An 18,613-nucleotide genomic window follows, 5' to 3' on the forward strand; every position below is an offset into this window, starting at 1 on the left:
GTGACACAGGCCACGAGAAGTATCAGATGCATACCTAGGCAGTGGTAAAATCAAGATCCAAGCAAGATCTAGGGGGACCACGATCGCCTTTGTTCTATGAGGCTGGGATACATGCCCCATGGTCTGGGCTATTTTTGTATCCAACGATGAGCAGTTGACTGGTTGAGGTTGATGATTTCATCATTGGCTACTAACCTCTAGAACATGGTTTTCCAACCAACAATTGTTTGCTGTCTTTCAACAGGTCGCGGCATCATTTCAACTAAAACATGGCAATCGAGCAGAGATCTCCACCAACAGAAGATCCGAGAGGTGACAATGCAGTTGCATCTTAATCGAGTTAGTAGCATGATGCACCGACAATACAATCACCTTGTGAGAACTTCATTTAAGTCTGAGGCCTGATGTCAGTTAAGAGCTCTATTTCCAAGAGCTGTCCTCCTTATTCGTCATCATGAAACGCTGGATGATAAGTCACAGATTTCAGAAATGGCGCTTAGCCACCGTGACTGATGGAAACATCCGGAACATGCGGTGCCATGGCACAAACGGCTGCCGCTTAGTCGACGAGTGCCGCCGCCTCAAACGCTGACAGACAACGGCTGGACAAACAACACTACCTAGATTCCTGGCGGTTGTGCAAGGCGAGGTAAGGCGCCTTGCCGCTGGTCGATACTTATGGCTGAGAAACTTCAGGTCTGTCTAAAGAAATGCAGAATCCAAGCTGAAAAATAACTGTGGACGGTTCTCAGACATACATGCACGTGTAAAAGCCATCGGCAGCCTCCAAACGCCCGCCAAGTTACCAATTTGAGCTGGCCGAAGTTGGGCAAAGTTGATCAAGGCAGATATAAAGGTATTCCCCTATTGACTGGGCATTTTCACGCCCGGAGATGCTCGGAGTTGCTGGTATCCGTGCATCTGTTGACACCCGTGCTATATCTTCGAGGAGATTACCCGCACATAACAAAGCATTGTAATGTATGCAGATTTGTGAGATACAGCGGCTGCATGCATTCTGCCGCGAGCGTGGCCAGATCCGCGGCGCCTGAATTCACAAGGGCCGGCACGTTGTGAGAGTGACAGATCCTAGTTGTTTGTGCACACAAGAACACAGCCGACATATCTTGTGTCACCTGGTGGCGCCGGTCGAGTCCTCATAGGAGTAAAGCCCCGGCGTTGACGATAAAATAACATCTTGAGTTTTTGTTTGTGATGGCTTGGCCAGTAAGAACAGCAATAGCATTATTCTCACATATGTCCGGTGGATTTACCAAGAATTTCGGACGTTATTACACAGGCTTAAGAGATCATCAGACAGGGGCTGGTATATGGTTGCTTTTGTCAACACGGGCCAAGTACTGCACTCCGCCGTGTTGGGCCAGTTGGACTCAAAATCGAGTCCCGTTGACTTGTAACTCAGCTGCGTACCCGTGCTGTTTGCTGAGAAATTCCAGGGGCTGGTATTTCCTGCATTTTGAGGTACTAGGACTTTATGATCGACTCGTATGAGGTCAGAAGGCGTCGGTATACACCACAGAGAGACATGAGGACTTGCTGGAAGAGAAACCATAAGAGTCCAAGACCTATATGGCCTTGCGCCAATACTACTTTGAACGTCAAATGCCTATTTGCTTAAACCACGTCTATGATATGAAAGTATATAAACAAAGGTGAGTTACCATATAGTGGCTTGCAGCTCTACCGGAGGTTGCATCAAATTCCCGCGCCTCACTCAGAGGAGGTGCAAGTTCCGAAGCCACTCTGGCATCCAGTACCACAATATGCGCTCATCTTGCCACTAGATACGCTATTAGACCAAACGTAGTAATGGGACGAGAGAGAACTTACCAGTTTCCGCTCTTGGAGCAGCAGTCTCCGTATGTAGAGCCCTTGCATGTCTGGTGATACTTGTCACCGCAAAGACCATTGGCCGAGACAATGAGAGCACTTCCAGTAGTCCACTTGTTGCACTTTCCAAAGTTGGATTGACAACCGCCATCACAGTATCCGGATGTTGAGCCGCTGTAGAAGAAATAGTTGGTCAGTGGCTTGTCTGCTAGGGGCTAGGGCTGAAGACTCACCAGAAGCTGTTGTAGGAGCAACAGTCTCCCCACTTGGATCCGGTGCACTTTGCGCCGCCATTCTTAGCACCGCATGTGCCATCCTTGGTAGTAGCAGCGGTCGCGGTAGTCGGTGAAGCAGCTGTTGAGCATATCAGTACTTGCTTTCTTGCAGCTTTGTGGGTTCAAGATAAAGCTCCGAAACAGCCGAGTGATACCACATGCTTAAAGAACCTCTGTGATACATCGGGGCATGCCTCGATGGAGTGTATCGTGCAGGTGAAAATACTTACAAGGAGTGGCACTGTATACAGGCACTGAGGACTTGAATTTAGGATCAGTGACATACCAGTTCTCACGGGCATCTCCCAGACACTCTCCGACGGGAACGGCCTTGTATCCCCTGTCCTTGATTGTCTTTATCATGAAAGCAGTGAGATTGTAGGCAGTTTGCTCCTGAACATCATGGCTCAGCTCGATGTAAGCATTGGCCTTAGCATTAGTGGAAACGCCTTTAGAGAAAGTGTTCTTGCTAGTCTGTATCTTATCGGGAGTGTTGTTCTCAAAATCCTTGGTGTCGAGGTTCCAGTTGATAACATGGTAACCAAGCTTGGTGGCATAGTCAAGGCAGCCGGACACTCGGTTGCAGGTTCCGTACGGGGGACGGAGGTACTTGGGGAAGAACCCGAAGATGTTGCGGAAGGCCATCTCATTGTAGATGATCTGCTGCCGACGGACCTCGTCACTTGAGGCAGTGAGATCCTGGTGCGACCAGGTGTGCGAGGCGAGCTGATGACCTTCGGAGTACATCCTGCGGAGGATCTTAGGCCAGCCTGTAGTTTCATCATCGATCTGGCCCTTGCCAAGGTTGGTACCAGTGATGAAGAATGTCGCTTTGATGTTGTTCTGCTTGAGAACATCCAAGACTTGGTCAGTGTACTTATAAGGGCCGTCATCAAAGGTCAGGGCGAAAGTTCCAGGAGTAGTGCAGTTGGTGATATACACATCTATGTATGGTCAGGTTGGTGGTTCAGGTAGCGATACTTAGATACTTACTATAAGGGACCTTGCCGTTAATTGATCTGGGGATGTTTGCTGTGGTATCACCCTTGGGCTTCTTGCTGAACGTGAGTTAGGTCAGGCGTTAACGGATAGATCGGAAACCAACATACTTTCCATCACAGTTGCCGTTACTATAGGCCATTTGGCATTGGGGTGAAGAGCAATAAGGCGACGTGGTGCCACAGTAGCCAGCGGCAGAGCAACATTGTCCTTTGGGACAAGAGCCACTATCCTTTCCACAAGAGGCTCGTTTCTCGAGCCCATCAGACTGAACTGAAGCATGCTCATGGCGAGCAGCGATGTTGAACTCAGCTCCCTTGCGTCTGGCCATAAAGTCATGTGCAAAGACCATGCTGGGCAGAGCAGCCAGCGACAGGAGAGTAAGAGACTTCATTATCAAACACTAACAGTTATCCAACGAATCCTTTTGTGCCGAAGAAATAAAGACTGAGGATCGACATACAGGTGCACCACAGCTTCTAGATATAAGTACGAGTCCTTCGTTTTGGACCATTGAGTACTTTAAATCCTTGATGCCCGCCAGACATCTTCAGGACTATTCTCGATCTGAACAACGGGCCTTGATGACGAGAGCTGCATTACGGATGTTTTCTTTTGTGGATAACAAAGATAAACCATTGACGTAAAGTTCTTTTTTAGTCTTGTTCTCCTATTTTCAGCTCCAACGACAATGACGAGGCGTTGTTGGCTTTGACGCTTCCACCGGTAAAGACTCTCTCTGTGGGTCATGCAATGGTCAAAGAAAGGATCGACTATACCATTACTGATCGGCTATTGGAGAAAGAAGACATAGTGCAATGATAAGAGTGAGCGAATTTGGTCACTTTCGTCATGTGAGGATCCCAAACATGGAATGCCATACACCATCAACGATTGATTGTGCCAAACCAATTCACCATAGTTGGAAATGTTTAGCCCATGGCGTTTTACACCACCCCTTGTTCCTGGCAGTAGCCGCACTTTACCAGGAGAGGTACGGGATCGACACGTTGTTAGAGGAGCTTCTGGGCCGCCGCTCCCGATTCTAGCGTGGTGGCTCTAGCCTTTGAGCTAACTATGTATGTAAATGTAAACGCCAGTCTTTCAGGTGGTGGGTGGGGAGACCGCGCTTTGATGTAAGTAAGTTGACGACGTTGAAAGAGGCGGCTGAGGAACTCTACAAGGATGTCTTTGTGAGACTCGAGGGCATAGCGGTCGGTCGATACCTAAATCCGAGGATATACACGTACATCCCAATGCTATCTATGCACCCACATCGGGATTAACTAACATTTAGAAGCTTTAAGTCTATCGTATTGTGGCTTTGGCGCCCAGCTACTGTAAACTACTAATAACCGAACTACCAGAGTTGAGCAATTGGCGGCATGTATACTACAGTCGGCCTCCGGACTGTTCCTCCCGCTGCCGTCTCAGCAACCTGGTTCCTTGCACTATTCAGCCCGTGGTGAGGTTGAGCCACTGCTAGAGCCCTCTAATCTTTGCTTTTCCTGAACCCGGTCTTCAGGTGTTTCAGCGATGACCTTCCTAGTCTTACCCCAGCCAAAGCTATCCATGTTAAAAACAGCAAATACCATGACTGCAATGTTCAGAAATGGTCCGAGAACAACGAATATGAACAGGCCAAAAAGATACTGAAACCTCTCCAGCATCGACTGAGGAAGCCAGACAGCCATGATAACATAGTAGATGAGTGGTACAATCATGATGCCTGCAAAGGCCATAATGATCCACCACGGCTGATGCATAAAAGCAACGATCATGCATCCGATAGAAGCAATTACAAAGACATTGAGACACCACGTAAGGACATTAGAAAAGGCCAAGATTCGTTCCCACCATTGGCAATGTCTTGCTGTCGTCAATAGCAAATCGTTGCTTGTAGCTCCAAGTGTCCAGCGGCGGCGTTGGGATAAGAAAACACTCCAAGAATGAGGCACATCCGTGTACGCTCGAGCTCTCAGAGCCTGTCGAGTTTGCGCCTCTGGGAAAGTCGTAAGAAGCTGACATATGTGATTTCTGTCTTCAGAGGCAGTGGCTCGGATGCGTGTAATCATGCCATCAAGTGGTCTAGGATAATACCCAAACAGCTCTACCAGCACCTTGTCACCGCAAGTCATGTCGCAGATTCTTAGCAGCTGACAACATCCTGGCAGACATGAGACCTTTTTGGTGGCAATGGATTGATGCAGTCGTCTCAAGCCTTGAGCAATTGTGTACTCGGCATTCTGATAGATTGACCACAGATTCCAACTGCCGTCCTTGAAATCGACTGCAACATAGCCACAAACGCCCACGGTATTTGCGTATTTTGATTCTTTAAGCAGCTCTGAAATGCAGCCCTTGTCAAAGACGGTGTCTGCATCCATGCCGATTAAATGGTCCACTTGACTGACCTTGACTTCTTGTGTAAGCCAGTCGGTCATTGAGAGCAGGAATTGTGAAGAAAATATCGTAGTGGGGTTGGTGTTTCTGATATTGAACTTGTACAGAAATGAGCGGATAACAATGAGGCTATCGCGTTTCCCCTGATTTTGCTCTTTGACAATGCAGTAGAATGGAACGCCCTTGTAGTAACCCCATGAGATCTCGACATCCATGGCTTGACCATCCCAGGCTCTATAAGCTCTGGTGATCTTCTCACGGTGGAGTTGCTCGACAAAAATGTCTTCATTGAGGTACTGGGATGTTGTTTTCTCCATTCCTGGCCCGCGGACACGGCCGTCGCAAATGACCATGATACCCCTCTTGTGGTTGTCAATACCAACTTGATCCACCAGAGAATCAAGGGATTTGGTACATTCTTCCAAGGTTTCGTTGTAACAAGGCATGATCATGATGAGGTCCTCAAGATGATCCGGCTCAATGATCTTCTCAGCAGAGATGAGGTTCTTGAGAGTGAAACAGATGATGGAGGCGATCATGATGCAGTTGAGAACAAGGGGGAATGAGATGAATGGGATGTAAACATAGTAATAGCGAGGCCACCACCAAGAGGCAAATATGAACATAAAACTTGATCATGTTAGGATTATCTTTATCTTGTGTAGGAGTGTTGAGACTTACTTGACAGAAATCAGAAACGCAGTCATGATATGCTTTTGCCGAGTGACTTTCCTCTGACCGTACTTCCTCAGGTACTCATCCAAGTTCTGAGACTCGGAGTCAATCTCAACCTTTGGGGTAGGAGCGGTATTCTCCTTCAGGATTGAGTTGCGAGGAGAGGTTTGAGTGGCAGTGGCAGTGGCAGTGGCAGTGGCAGTGGCAGTGTAGTCGACGGCCGGGACCGAGACATCTTCAATACTATACACCGACTCGCTGTCCCGTTGTCGAGCTACCGGGTCAGGCAGCCTTGGACAAGGAATTATGAGGTCTTTTTGTTGAGAAGACTCTCCAAGAGAAGGGCTGCTTGGCTTAGTGGGAGGGTTCGACGAGAACTGGGAGACAGATGTCTGGGCAAAGGATGACTTGTATGAGAGGGAGGAAGTGAACAATGAGGGGCCAATGCTTTCATCAGACGACCTTGCGTCGTCTTGACTGGTTCTCTCCAGGATGTCTCCCAGAGATACATCACGGAAGTGTCCCTCTTTATCTTTGAGAACATATTTGTTGTTTGGACCCTTGGTAAAGAACGACGGGAGAGGGGGATGGCTCTTTTCCTGCTGTGTTCGGCTTCTCCGGGGGGCACTCTGTTGCATGTTAGCAAGGCCCTACTAACGAGAGAGTTGACTTACAGTCTTCTCAGAAGTACTAGCTTCTGGAACATGAAAAGTCTCCATGTTGTTGGTAGTACAAGCAGACAATGGTTCTTGGAACGGATGAAGGAGAAATTAGAGCATATGGCAAGGGGCAGATAACTTCTACATCAAGAGATAAGTTATACTGAGACTTAAGCTTAACATAAGCATCATTACTCGATATTTCACCCCTATCATAAAAGAACACTCCTTTCTCTTCCTGGATCGAGCTCCATGTTGCCCAGTCTGCCAACTTCTCACCGTCAACTCTGACGCGATCATGAGCTCGGACATCTTCCACTGACGTCGATCACCTCCATTCGTGAACCAAAATTTTCTCTTCTCTTCATAATCGCTCAAAGGATACTGTTCTGTGTTTTGACCCCTATCACCAAGTCCAAATGGGGCTTCATCTTACACTGAGAGGGTTGTCAGAAGTTGATCGCGATGATGATCATGACCAGATTAGTAAACCCGGTACGGAGTGTTTTGAAACGCAAACTAAAGAAGAGTAGTTTGCTAATTAGGCAAACGTTCCATTACCGTCGAAGTTGGTGTTGGCTCTGATGCCACCAACGTCACGCCGTCTGGTGGTGAGCCCTTTTAGTCTCTCGCGGGCCCAAGACGCAAGACTTGCTGCTCCACCGATCGAGGAACCATGTCGATCGGATTAGCAAGGTTTTGCAACGTCCGGCCGTCGAGAGAAACTTTTTAACGGTTCTCTGAAACCAGGTATCTGGGTTACCTGGAATGCGGCAAGTCTTCTAGCGAGATTCCATGTTGGAATGGGGAAGCCGGAGGCTTTGCAAGTAAAGTCTCCTATAAGTGCTGCTACTCTTTATTGCAACAACAGAATTCTTCATTGATGTTAGATTTGGAATAGCTAGGCTAGGTATGTGTCACTTTGACAGCTTGTCTGAGCACATCACCTTCTACCAAGTCTCGTAGTGCCCACCATTTCCCTCATTAGCCATGCACCGATGGGATCGTTGGAGACAAACAAACACTCTCTAGCCGATTATTCAACTCTATGCAACCTTCAGCTTACTGAGGAACTCCCGTTCAGGTTGCCCACTCACCTGAACTAGCTAGAACTTGTCTTTAGGCCTTCCATGTTGTGAAAGAGGGTGTGTTCCTCACCGGATGAAGACTCTCCAGTGGTGATAAGGGCGTCCAAATTGTGCCTAATGCATGAGATCAACTAGCTGCATGATACTATTTGCAAGTTTCTGTTTCTTTTTGGAACCAGGCAGACATGAGTGGAACTTGACGTGAGTCGTGAATATCGACAATCATGGGCCAAACGCCATAAAAACTCGGTAAGTCAGCTTATAGCCCAATTAAACAGTACATCTAGGGGTAGAAGACTGGATCTAGCTTCAGCATCTTGTTCATATGCTCTCATGAGGCGTCATCATGCTTAGATTTCTTGTTTATGGGTGGAGTTCTGGTGTTGAAAAGCAGGGTTAATGGCAAACAAGTCTCCCATGTGTCGATCCAGAGCAAACTCTTAAGCTCATATAGCTTACCTTTCTAGGATTTCTTAGTCAGACTTAGAGGTATAGCTTTGACCTCGTACAGAAACACCACGGGTTTGTGATTACAAAATTCGGGCTCGCCGTATCCACGCTTACCTCGGAGAGAAGCTCCAAAATATAGCAAACACCCATGACATAATGATGAACTAAGCGATCTATGGATAAATTAAGAGCTGGATTTTAGTTGGAGCATGGATCTAAGATCACTGATATTGTAGCCGTAGCGATATTTCGGAGTGTCATGCTAGTTTCTTATTCACCATGACTACCTACCATAGTAGTACCTTATGTTGTTGCTGTCTGAAATTAGACGCCGAAGAACGCTTCCAGCCTATAAATTGAGTTCAGTCAAGTGATATTTTTAATACTGGATTAATATCGTATGATCGTCAACACACATCCCCTCGATTCGAGGTGCCTCAACATCATAAGGAGTGAGCGGTGATACTAACAAAGGTTAACTAACAAACAGCAAACAAAGTGGATGCGGCTAATCTAGTCACGCTCTAAAACATGCAACAAAGCTTACAGCCACTGATGCATCAACATGAGGAAGCCGCTCAAAACACCATCTTTCCAACGTTTCCCAGGATTTCCGCTCGGGAGGCGTCAGAGTTAATCCAACATAACCTCATGTTGCCCCTGCAGAAGTCCTGCCAAGACCAACAGTTCCTGACTTAGCTTCCGTCGTTTATCTCCTTAGGTGAGACACTTTACTATATCGGGATGATCGACTTCTCAAAGGCTCTTCGTGGAAAAAGATCAACGTCGACTGGAATGCGGAGCCAGGAGATTGAATCTAAAGCCGGACGATTTTGGTTAATGCTCGCGATTGGGTACCCTTTAGTTCCTATGGATCAGCTTTGCGATTAGTAAATTGGTAGAAGAGGTAGAGGTCGTTTGTTTCATGATAGTGATGATCTCATCGTGGAAACATCGTTGAGAGAGGCGGTTCGCTTCGGTGTTGCTGTGAGAAAGTTGAGTGATCTTCAGGAACCAAGGCACAAGCTATGGATCTTGCGCAATAGAGCTTGGAACATGGAAGTACAATGGCTGAGGGCATATAATTAGATGTAGGATGTCGGTCAGTTACGTTCATGCTTCGACTCCTCATATCTCATCTACTATATTCTTCTTGTCTGCTCAACAGGAATGGCCCAAGTGATGCCTCCAAAGCCAGTGGCTAATCTGCCTTCCTTGGCTGAGAACAAGATTCTTCCATTGACACCTCCCGGGGATTCTTCTCCTTGGCAGCGTCTCGATAATCACTTTACGTTTTATCCTGACAGCCCTCCCCTGAGCTCTCCATCTCCATATACAGATGATTTTGATCAGTCACTCTGTCAGTCCGTTGAGGTCAGCCAGAACGATGAGCCAGTCATTGCTGTCATCGGTGTTGGCTATGTCGGCACACATCTGGTCAGCTCGTTCTCTTCAAAATACCAAGTCATTGGGTTTGACGTCTCTGCAAAGAGAATCAAGGACCTTGGGGTTGAGTATCAGGGGCAAGAGAATGTGCATTTCTCTCGGGAGTCACAAGACTTGCGAAGAGCTACGCACTTCTTGATATCAGTACCAACACTTCTCAGACCCGACAAAACTATCGACTCGTCCTATCTTCGTGATGCGTTGAAGACTGTGGGTGAAGTGGCTCGTTCTGGGTCAACGGTTGTGATTGAAAGCTCTGTGGCGGTCGGTATGACCCGTCAACTACTCGGTTCATTGGCTGCCAACCGCCAGTTCTTCGCCGGCATGTCTCCCGAGGTAAGTCTTCCTTCGTCCAGATATTTTGGGCTCACATACTAATGATTCGTAGCGGGTCGATCCTGGCCGCGTCGAGCCTCCTGTCCAGTCCATCCCAAAGATCATCTCGGGCTTGGACGATATCACCCCGGGCTCCCTCGACGCTATATACAGAGTCTATTCTACTATCTTCGAGACCGTTGTTCCAGTTTCGAAGCCAGAAGTAGCCGAGATGATGAAACTTTATGAAAACTGCCAGAGAATGGTGTGTATCGCCTATGCCAATGAGATGGCAGATGCATGTATCCCACATGGCATCAACCCATTTGAAGTCTGCGAGGCAGCCTCTACAAAACCATTCGGATATATGCCGTATTCGCCTAGCGTTGGCGTGGGCGGACATTGTATCCCAGTGAACCCCTTCTATCTCCTCTCAAACAGTCGCTTCCCTTTGCTCGAGTGCGCTACACTTGCGATGCATTCTCGGCCATCAAGACTAGCCGAGAGGGTGCTGGAAAGACTGAGACAAAGAGTCACAGGAAGAACGCCTCGGGTTCTTGTAGTGGGCATGGGCTTCAAAGCCGGCCAGTCACAGATCGACAACTCCCCAGGAGCAGATCTCGTCAAGAGTCTCGCTGTTTCGCGTGAAGTGGACGTATATTGGGCGGATTCTCTAGTCAAGCAATCTGCACTACCTCAAGTACGTCGTCTCTTAGATGAAGACTGGAGAAAGGATGTCCTGAGGAAGTTTGATATTATTGTTGTAGCCTCCAGGCAGACGGACTTGAGTTTTGATACCCTGGATGACCTGGATGGAGTCGAGATTGAGAGATGGTGTCAGTGATTCATAGTATGGCAAACGTATATTCAGCAACGTAGGTGTCCATAGATTGTCAATATTGCAATAAATCAAGTATCGCACCACATAAAACACGCTGCATCACGTTTATGCAAAGCTGTTGCTGCTGCTGATGGCGGTTCGTGTAAGTGGCAACTGAATTCATACTGGTCAACTGGCTGGCCACGCATGTCTCGCCATTTCCGCTTCCGCCTCTTCTTTGGTGCCCGATGATCTCATATTTCTTTTCGTGACGACTATAAATATGACATGTTTTCTTTTTCGAATCGTTCAGCAAGCGGCTCTTCCAATAAATCATCAACTACCTACTTGCTAACTCTTGGACCAACGAAAACACGGCACCTGTGGGTCAAGCAAGTACTGACTGGGCTGAGTCTCTGTGCAACGTGAAACTATTGCTTATTGATACCTAAATCATTCTCTTATACCTAAGGAAGGCCTCTTCTTTTTGTTCTTTCTTGGTCTCTTCATTGCTATTTGCGTCCGAACAAAATGTCGAACCAATACATCAACGCTGTGTACTATCCCTCGTGGCGCTGCTATAAAGAGCGCCCTCCTTCATACCTAGACACTGCTTCAATCACTCACATATTCTACGCCTTTGTTGGGTATGTTTCCAAAGCGTCAAAATATTCTCAAGCTAATACAGGCAGTGTTAACGAGGATGGTACACTTCGGGTACGTAGTCCTATTCGAAACCCTACAGCTATACTGTTCATTGACTTCATCTGTAGTCCATCGATGATTGGGCCGACAACAATAAAGTAGTAGATGGCGAAAAGGGCTGTCTCGCGGCACTTCGCAAGTTGAAAGACCAGCACCCTCATATAAAGACACTCGTCTCGATAGGTGGTGGCTCTAGCAGCAAGGAATTTCCTGCACTTGCAGCAAGCAAAGCTGCAAGACAAACCTTTGCTCGCGAGATCAAGGAGTTTTGCGACGCCCATCATTTCGATGGAGTTGACAGTGCGTTAATATCCAGGCCAAAGTTGCTCCAAAGTTAACCTCCAACAGTTGACTGGGAGCACCCTCAGACTCCAGAAGCTGGAAAGAATTATGTTCTGTACCTCCAGGCCATCCGAGAGACCATGCCAGCTCCGAATTACCTGCTGACAAGTGCTCTTCCCACTGGCGAGTACTGTCTCAAGCATCTCAATCTACCAGTCGTAGCCCAATTGCTCGACTTGCTCAACCTCATGGGCTACGATTTCACAGGCGGCTGGACCGACGTCTGTGGTCATCATGCGCAGCTCCTACCTCCAAGCAACAACCTCAACGAGGTGTATCCCACTCTTCGCAAGTCATGCCAGCGTGGCGTCGACTACCTTCGCTCGCAGGGCTTCCCAAGCCGTAAGATAATCCTCGGCATTCCAGTATATGCCAGATATTTTGGACAGGCTCGTGGACCAGGACATCCTTTCAAGGGCTCGGGCGAGATTGACTACTGCGATTTACCAGATGAATGGGTAGCAGGCGCAAAGGTCAACGAATCCGTCGCAGCGGCATCCTTTGTCGATACTAAAGGAGACAAGGGCTTCGTCTCTTTCGATGTTCCTGGCACAGTTTGTGTTAAGGCGAGGTATGCCAAAGCAATGGGTCTAGGTGGTCTCTTCTACTGGACGGGTGCTGGTGATCGAGTAGGCCATCAGAGTTTGGTCGCTACGGGATGGAAGACACTTCATTCCAAGTAGCCGCTCGATTACAGGGGACTGATTCATGAGACACACAAGATACTTCACATGAGGTTATTTTAGAAGATGAGCCTGGACCAAGACTGGCTTGTTCGTTTTATTTGTTTTCACCTACCGTTGACTACCGTACCAGAGGGCATATATTTACCCAGCAATGTTTTGCACTACCAAAAGTAGATCCTACACGAACCAGGCTATTCTGTCCTTGAGGGGAGACATACCTGTGAAATCAACTACCAATTTGGGTGGTGAAATCTACTGTTCGCATAAGAAAACTCTGATTAAGAAACGTCAGTAATATCACTTAGTGATGGGCTTACCTTGTCAATGGGATCATTTGAAGGCATCAGCATCCATGAACTGATCCCACAATGCGTCCATCTCCTCCTGGTTTGGCTCTTCTGCCTCTGCCGCTTTCTGTTTGTCTTTTCCCTCTTGCGCCGCCAGACAGTCGCGTTCTTCCTGTACTCGACGTTCCTCGTGAATCTTGTTATACGAGTCAACTAGTTCTGCAAACTGGGGAATTTCAGTTTTGGGGATATGGTTCATCTCTGGATTGATCAGGCCCTGTACGTCTAGCATCAAATCCGCTGGCTTCACAAAGACTCCGGGGGCATCGGAGGCAGATTCTTGAGGTTGCTGCTCAAAGAGTTGAGGCGGAGCCATCTGACCGGGCTGCGCAGATGTTGTAAAGAATGGGATCTGCTGCTGCCCTAAGGCCTGATACTGAGGAGACCATTGAAATCCATACTGAAAGGCTGGCTGCCAAGGGAACGCAGGGATTGCCTGCTGCTGGGGGGCCGGGTCTTGACGATCTCTCATGTTTGCAGAAGCCAACTGGGGCGGGGAGGCACTTCGGCGACGATCACCAATATGTTGAATACGGGCTGGAAGAGGACAAGCAGCTGGGACACTGCTTCGCCTAGGGCTTACCAATACGGCCGGTGTCTCCTCACGACTCCCAAAAATGGAGGGATTGTTGCTCACGCTCCGTCTTCCAGGCCGACGTGAATTGTTGGAGGCTGTGGGTGCTGATTGTGCCAGCAGACCCGACCCATCGTCATGATCAGGCTTGGGCTTTGCGATGGCACGGCGACGTCCAGGCCCAGGAATCGGGCGAGATGCCTCTTCTCCTATAACAAAGTGCTGTAGGAGAAAGCGGTTCTGGCTGAGTTGGCCACGGGTTGAGCGGCTGGAGCGGCGAAGACCCTGTTGCTCGTTAGTGGAAGTCTCAGCAGGAGTTTTAGGGGAAGAATCGGTCATTTTGACAATTTCTTTTCAGGTGTTGATTTTACTCGTTTGTGCAGAGGTGAGTGAGCAGTTGGGGATGATATGGAGATGATAAGTGCTTCGATTGCTTCCAGTGACTATTTATGTATGCCATGACTTCGTCTGCCACTGGACTGGAGATGCACTGTTCTTCATATCTTCGGTAACCCATTGTGATGGGCTTCAGGAAATGTTCAAGTTCAGCACTGAGAAGCTGTGTTCTCGCAAAGGATGCATCAACATCTGATAACGGCATTACATGAACAGACACTTATGCCGTGCCATCCTTTTGTACCGAATAGCAATGCACCTGTACTAGAAGGCTGATTAAGAATGAGAAGTGAACAGCAACCTAATAAGAGCTATGTCATGATCATTAATCAGCGAACAAGAGACCATGGAGGGGATCTAGTCGCTGAGAACTCCATGAACCAACCGTCATTTTCTGATGAAAGGACAAGGTTGTGTGTGAAAACGATTTCCTTGTTATTGCAAACGCTAGAGCCACTCTAACACTTTACTTGTGTGATAAAAGTAGAAGAGTGTTGACGCGTAGATATCGAAGGCTTAAGGGTGGGATTATCGTGGCTTTTCGTTGTGATGGTGTTTCACTTGGATAGAAGAAGGCAAGATTTACATGCATCAAGCTTGATTTTGGAACAACCATGTTAAGCCCTCCCTTTATGAGACGCAGGAAAATTTATGGACCTTTATCCCAAGTGCCGAAGTAATTGATCTAAAAGTATCCTAAAACTACCCTAAATTTAGCTAAATTTGCCTAAATCTTTTATATCTTAGGATAGAGATAGTAAGTTCCTTGCTCCCTCTCTATGCATTCCAAGATATGCCACCAAAGGGACGATTGTACTGTGAATCAACATCATTTACGAAACCAGTGATAGAAGATAACTTGCTAAATGATTTATTCAGTTTATTCAAATTGTGTTAATATTTATAAGTTCTTTCAGCCAGAAATAAAGTCATACCTACCTTAAGCAACCTTTACTAGGTACATCATGTGTGGCGTGACCTTGACACCGCCACTAAGCCTACGTCACTGAGCGCCAAAAGATGTCACTGGCGAGAAATCGTAGATCGAATTACAGAGAGGCCTCTCCCATGGTCCCTGCCAAGGCAGCGATTGGATTGGGCTGAGATGTCGTATAAAGTTGATCTGCAACCCCCCAACACCTTATTTTCCTCGTAAACAAGCTTCTTTCAACGACATCTCTTCAACTTCAACACAAAGGTGAGCACAAGCCTTTCACTTCCGTCAACCATACCTACCTGAGCTAACAAGACACGTCTAGATAACCATCACTTTCAAACAAACAAACAAACACATAACATCATGGGTCTCTTCTGGTCAAAGGGAGTCGGTGGTCGCCATTTCGGCACCAGTGTTCATGTTGACAAGCACGGCGTCCGACGGGGCCCTTGGCGATTCTCTCTCGGAAAGTTCAGCTGTTTCCGTCGCTAGGTGCCTCAGCTGCCTAGTCGCTTGAGATGGCTGCACCTAAACAATCTTTTGATGGAACAACACACGTCTTGACGGCGCTGGAACGATGACACGACAGTAATGGATTTTTCAGGAGTTTTGGGTCGGATGAGGGATAAATATCAGATTGTTCCTCCTAATAAAACTTGACTTTTCACCAAATTGAACTTGACTGTGATGACGATGTATTTTCCTGGTGTTTTGCTCATCAACTACAGGGTAGGGATAGTGGGGTTCCGGATCCACACTCGTCAACTCCGACTTGTCATGGCTGCTGCTCTACGAACGTGAACGTGTGCCTGCCATTTCAAAAAGAAGACATTGACTTCACAACTGTCTTCAAACATGGCAAAAATATTTTCATGAGCAATTCAAACAATTCAAAGCGTCATGGCGCTACTCAATTTCACCCTCAGTGAGGAAGGTGTTTCCGCCTTTCGCGATGCCCTCATCTGCCTGAACAAGTTCAGTGACGACGTTTCACTCGAGGCCCGCAAGGATTCAGTATGTTCAGCATGTGCCAGAAGGCTCCCATCCAGCTCGTCACTCACATCTCACCTCTAGTTTATTCTCACTACCCTCAACACCTCAAAATCTGCTTACGCAAGTGTCAGATTTGCAACCACCAAGTTCTTTTCCCGGTACCAGTACCAAGGAAGTCGCCAATTTCGTGACCGTTTCTACTGTACACTCTATATCCGAGTAGGCTTAACTCTCCCCTCATGTCATGGACCATGCTGACCATCTGAAGGCTCTGATCTCTCTATTTCGAAGCCGTACGGCGCCTGACTCACAAAGAGATGCAGAGAAGCAAACGCTCGTCGACAGATGCGATGTCGCAATTGAAGATGGAGAGGGAGTTCAAAGTCGATTTATCGCACGTCTTATCTTTCGAAATGGACTGACATCTACACACCGTCTCCCATTCGAGGCTTCCGTACCAATCCACGCCAAGTTCAACAAACAAGATGCCCCCCACCACTGGACAATCTCTTCACGCACATTGCGGCAGCTCATGGATCACTTTGGCCCTGGGATTGAGTTCCTCGATATCAACACTGATGGAGATCATGTAAATTTTACTTGTTTCAGTGAAAAGACTGTGAGCGAGGATGGTGCGTGTCTCTTGACAAAATGCTTGTCTATAAGCTGACATTGAATAGCGGTCTTGAAGAAGCCACTCCAAACGTCAATCGCCGTCGAAGCGGAAGAGTTCGACGAGATTGATGTGGAAGACAAGCTTCACATTGTAATATCCGTCAAAGACTTCCGCGCTATTATTCAACATGCTGGCATCACAGGCAACGATGTGTCAGCCCGATACTCAATCCCTACACAACCTATCCAGCTTTCATATACTGGCGACGCTATGTCATGCGAATTTCTCGTCATGACTGTTGGCGAGCGCGGGACCAACACTGGCCAGAGGACTAAGAAAGGACGCAAGAACGCAACTCAGAATACTGGCCCGCGTCTGGAAGCTACATCACGGCGGCCGAGCATGGCTCCTCCAGAGTCACAACCAGCACCCGCGCCTGTGCCTCCTCCCCCATCGTTGCCTCAGCATAACCCAACACCACAGATGAGCGCTGCTAGAGCCAGCGCTTCGCGCGTAGGGGCGTTTGACCTTCGGCCCTCGCAGAGACCGGCACCACCAGCGACTAACAGATCCGAGAGTCTATTCGTTGAGGATGAAGGTTGGGAGCCTATCAACTACGAGGATGAAGAGCTTGCAGAGGACAATGCTAAGCTGGGTTGGGATCATAGCATTGATCCTGTGAGTTGAAAAAGCCCTTCTTGTGACCGCGTACTGACTATAGTAGAACGCTTCTGATATGGACGCGAGTCGCTTCTTGGAGAACCTTGCTCCTGTCGAACCCCAAGCCGAAATTCCCCATCCACCACCAACAGATGCTGAATCAACATATATTGAGCCAACACAAAAGCTGACAGAAGTCGAAAGTCTAGCCCTGTTCCCCGACTGAGGACTGAGGACAAGGAAATGCTATGGAGGATGAAAGACGTGGCATGTAGACGAGTCTATTCACTCAGCTGTAATGAATACCCAACTGGTAGCACACCCTGCCCCGACTTCTCCTATTTTAGAGCCTGGGGGAATGAATCTAGATGAAGCAATGACATTCCACCGACCCTTGACATCGTTATTCTCAACTTGGGGTCCACAGTTGCCGTGTTCACCCCATCCCCATGATAGAACATCGCCTGCGGAAGAGAGAGCAACAACATGTTCGCTGCCGATTGCAATCTTGCTCAGCTCGGGTAGATTCGGTGGGGGTAGTTGTCCGTGATCATCTCGTCCCCAGGCTTGTAGAGAACCGTCCTTTCGCAGTACATAGATATTTCCCCAACTTGAGCCTACGTCCAACCATTCAGGACATGTCTCGGGTGCACCTGAACGAATATTCCATTTGTCTGAACCTAGAACCTTCATTTGTCCGCTTTGTGGGTCGCCAAATAGACATGTGAATTCTCTGCCACAAACAGCTCTTGTGATCTTGAAGTCGATGCCCTCGATCTTTCGAGGAGCATGAAGGACTTGGCCTGGCTCACCAGCTTGGGACTTTCTCGCATTGCCCCAGCCGTAAGCATCGCCATTGTCGAGAACTGCAACGACGTGCCCCATGCAAGCAGCCAAGTCGACGACTTCTGTTCCCAGGGGTGGAAATTCTCGAATTTGGGTTGCTGATGGTGTTCGAACGATGAGTTCTCCCAGACCTAGTTCGCCTTTCAATCCCGCCCCGAGACTAAAAACTCGAGTCTTCTTTCCATCTGCATCTTTAGCCACAGCGATAGAAGCCTCCCATGTTGCCGTGATCAAGGCAATCTCGCCAACTGGAGATTTTCCATTCTTGGTAAGCTGAATCTCTCGGAACACAGCTGCATCTGGACCAGTGTTCAATCCACATGCACCAGGCGTGGGATCGCCACTCCAGTAAATTTGGCCAGCTTTCGTAAGAAGCAACGTATGGTTCCCACCCGCTGCGACTTTTGTAATGGGGGAGGTTGGAGGGCCAGGATGGAAGAGGACCTGCTTCGGCACTGAAACGTCTTCTTTGTGGCCAATGCCCAACTGACCAGAGCCATTGGAGCCTAACGCAAACACGACCTCCATTT

At 48.0% G+C, this 18,613-nt stretch overlaps 7 protein-coding genes across 7 annotated transcripts; 3 read left to right on the forward strand and 4 right to left on the reverse strand.

Moving 5' to 3' along the window:
• Window positions 1–1,731: 1,731 nt before the first annotated feature.
• On the reverse strand, window positions 1,732–3,519 carry FSUBG_877 (chitin deacetylase 1; the record flags this gene model as incomplete). The annotated part of the gene is made up of 6 exons (XM_036687210.1): window positions 1,732–1,801; window positions 1,852–2,025; window positions 2,085–2,205; window positions 2,357–3,070; window positions 3,120–3,184; window positions 3,236–3,519. 6 exons carry the CDS (start codon window positions 3,517–3,519, stop codon window positions 1,732–1,734), a joined length of 1,428 nt encoding a protein of 475 aa, XP_036543463.1.
• Window positions 3,520–4,576: 1,057 nt separating this feature from the next.
• Window positions 4,577–6,922, reverse strand: FSUBG_878 (chitin synthase; the record flags this gene model as incomplete). The annotated part of the gene is made up of 3 exons (XM_036687221.1): window positions 4,577–6,158; window positions 6,210–6,832; window positions 6,878–6,922. 3 exons carry the CDS (start codon window positions 6,920–6,922, stop codon window positions 4,577–4,579), a joined length of 2,250 nt encoding a protein of 749 aa, XP_036543464.1.
• A 2,648-nt stretch (window positions 6,923–9,570) lies between these two features.
• FSUBG_879 (Vi polysaccharide biosynthesis vipA tviB) lies at window positions 9,571–11,005 on the forward strand (the record flags this gene model as incomplete). Its single annotated transcript, XM_036687232.1, has 2 exons — window positions 9,571–10,182; window positions 10,235–11,005. 2 exons carry the CDS (start codon window positions 9,571–9,573, stop codon window positions 11,003–11,005), a joined length of 1,383 nt encoding a protein of 460 aa, XP_036543465.1.
• A 507-nt stretch (window positions 11,006–11,512) lies between these two features.
• On the forward strand, window positions 11,513–12,711 carry FSUBG_880 (chitinase 1; the record flags this gene model as incomplete). Its single annotated transcript, XM_036687244.1, has 3 exons — window positions 11,513–11,698; window positions 11,755–11,986; window positions 12,035–12,711. The coding sequence occupies 3 exons, from the start codon at window positions 11,513–11,515 to the stop codon at window positions 12,709–12,711; spliced, it is 1,095 nt and encodes a 364-aa protein (XP_036543466.1).
• A 333-nt stretch (window positions 12,712–13,044) lies between these two features.
• FSUBG_881 (uncharacterized protein) lies at window positions 13,045–13,974 on the reverse strand (the record flags this gene model as incomplete). Its single annotated transcript, XM_036687255.1, has 1 exon — window positions 13,045–13,974. The coding sequence occupies one exon, from the start codon at window positions 13,972–13,974 to the stop codon at window positions 13,045–13,047; it is 930 nt and encodes a 309-aa protein (XP_036543467.1).
• A 1,894-nt stretch (window positions 13,975–15,868) lies between these two features.
• FSUBG_882 (DNA repair rad9) lies at window positions 15,869–17,463 on the forward strand (the record flags this gene model as incomplete). The annotated part of the gene is made up of 5 exons (XM_036687266.1): window positions 15,869–15,982; window positions 16,043–16,180; window positions 16,230–16,593; window positions 16,642–17,255; window positions 17,302–17,463. The coding sequence occupies 5 exons, from the start codon at window positions 15,869–15,871 to the stop codon at window positions 17,461–17,463; spliced, it is 1,392 nt and encodes a 463-aa protein (XP_036543468.1).
• A 59-nt stretch (window positions 17,464–17,522) lies between these two features.
• Window positions 17,523–18,611, reverse strand: FSUBG_883 (alpha-tubulin suppressor; the record flags this gene model as incomplete). The annotated part of the gene is made up of 1 exon (XM_036687277.1): window positions 17,523–18,611. One exon carries the CDS (start codon window positions 18,609–18,611, stop codon window positions 17,523–17,525), a length of 1,089 nt encoding a protein of 362 aa, XP_036543469.1.
• Between the last annotated feature and the right edge of the window lie 2 nt (window positions 18,612–18,613).

The sequence above is a fragment of the Fusarium subglutinans genome, assembly GCF_013396075.1.
Source record: "Fusarium subglutinans strain NRRL 66333 chromosome Unknown NRRL66333_c0000004, whole genome shotgun sequence".
Classification (NCBI taxonomy): Eukaryota; Fungi; Ascomycota; class Sordariomycetes; order Hypocreales; family Nectriaceae; genus Fusarium; species Fusarium subglutinans.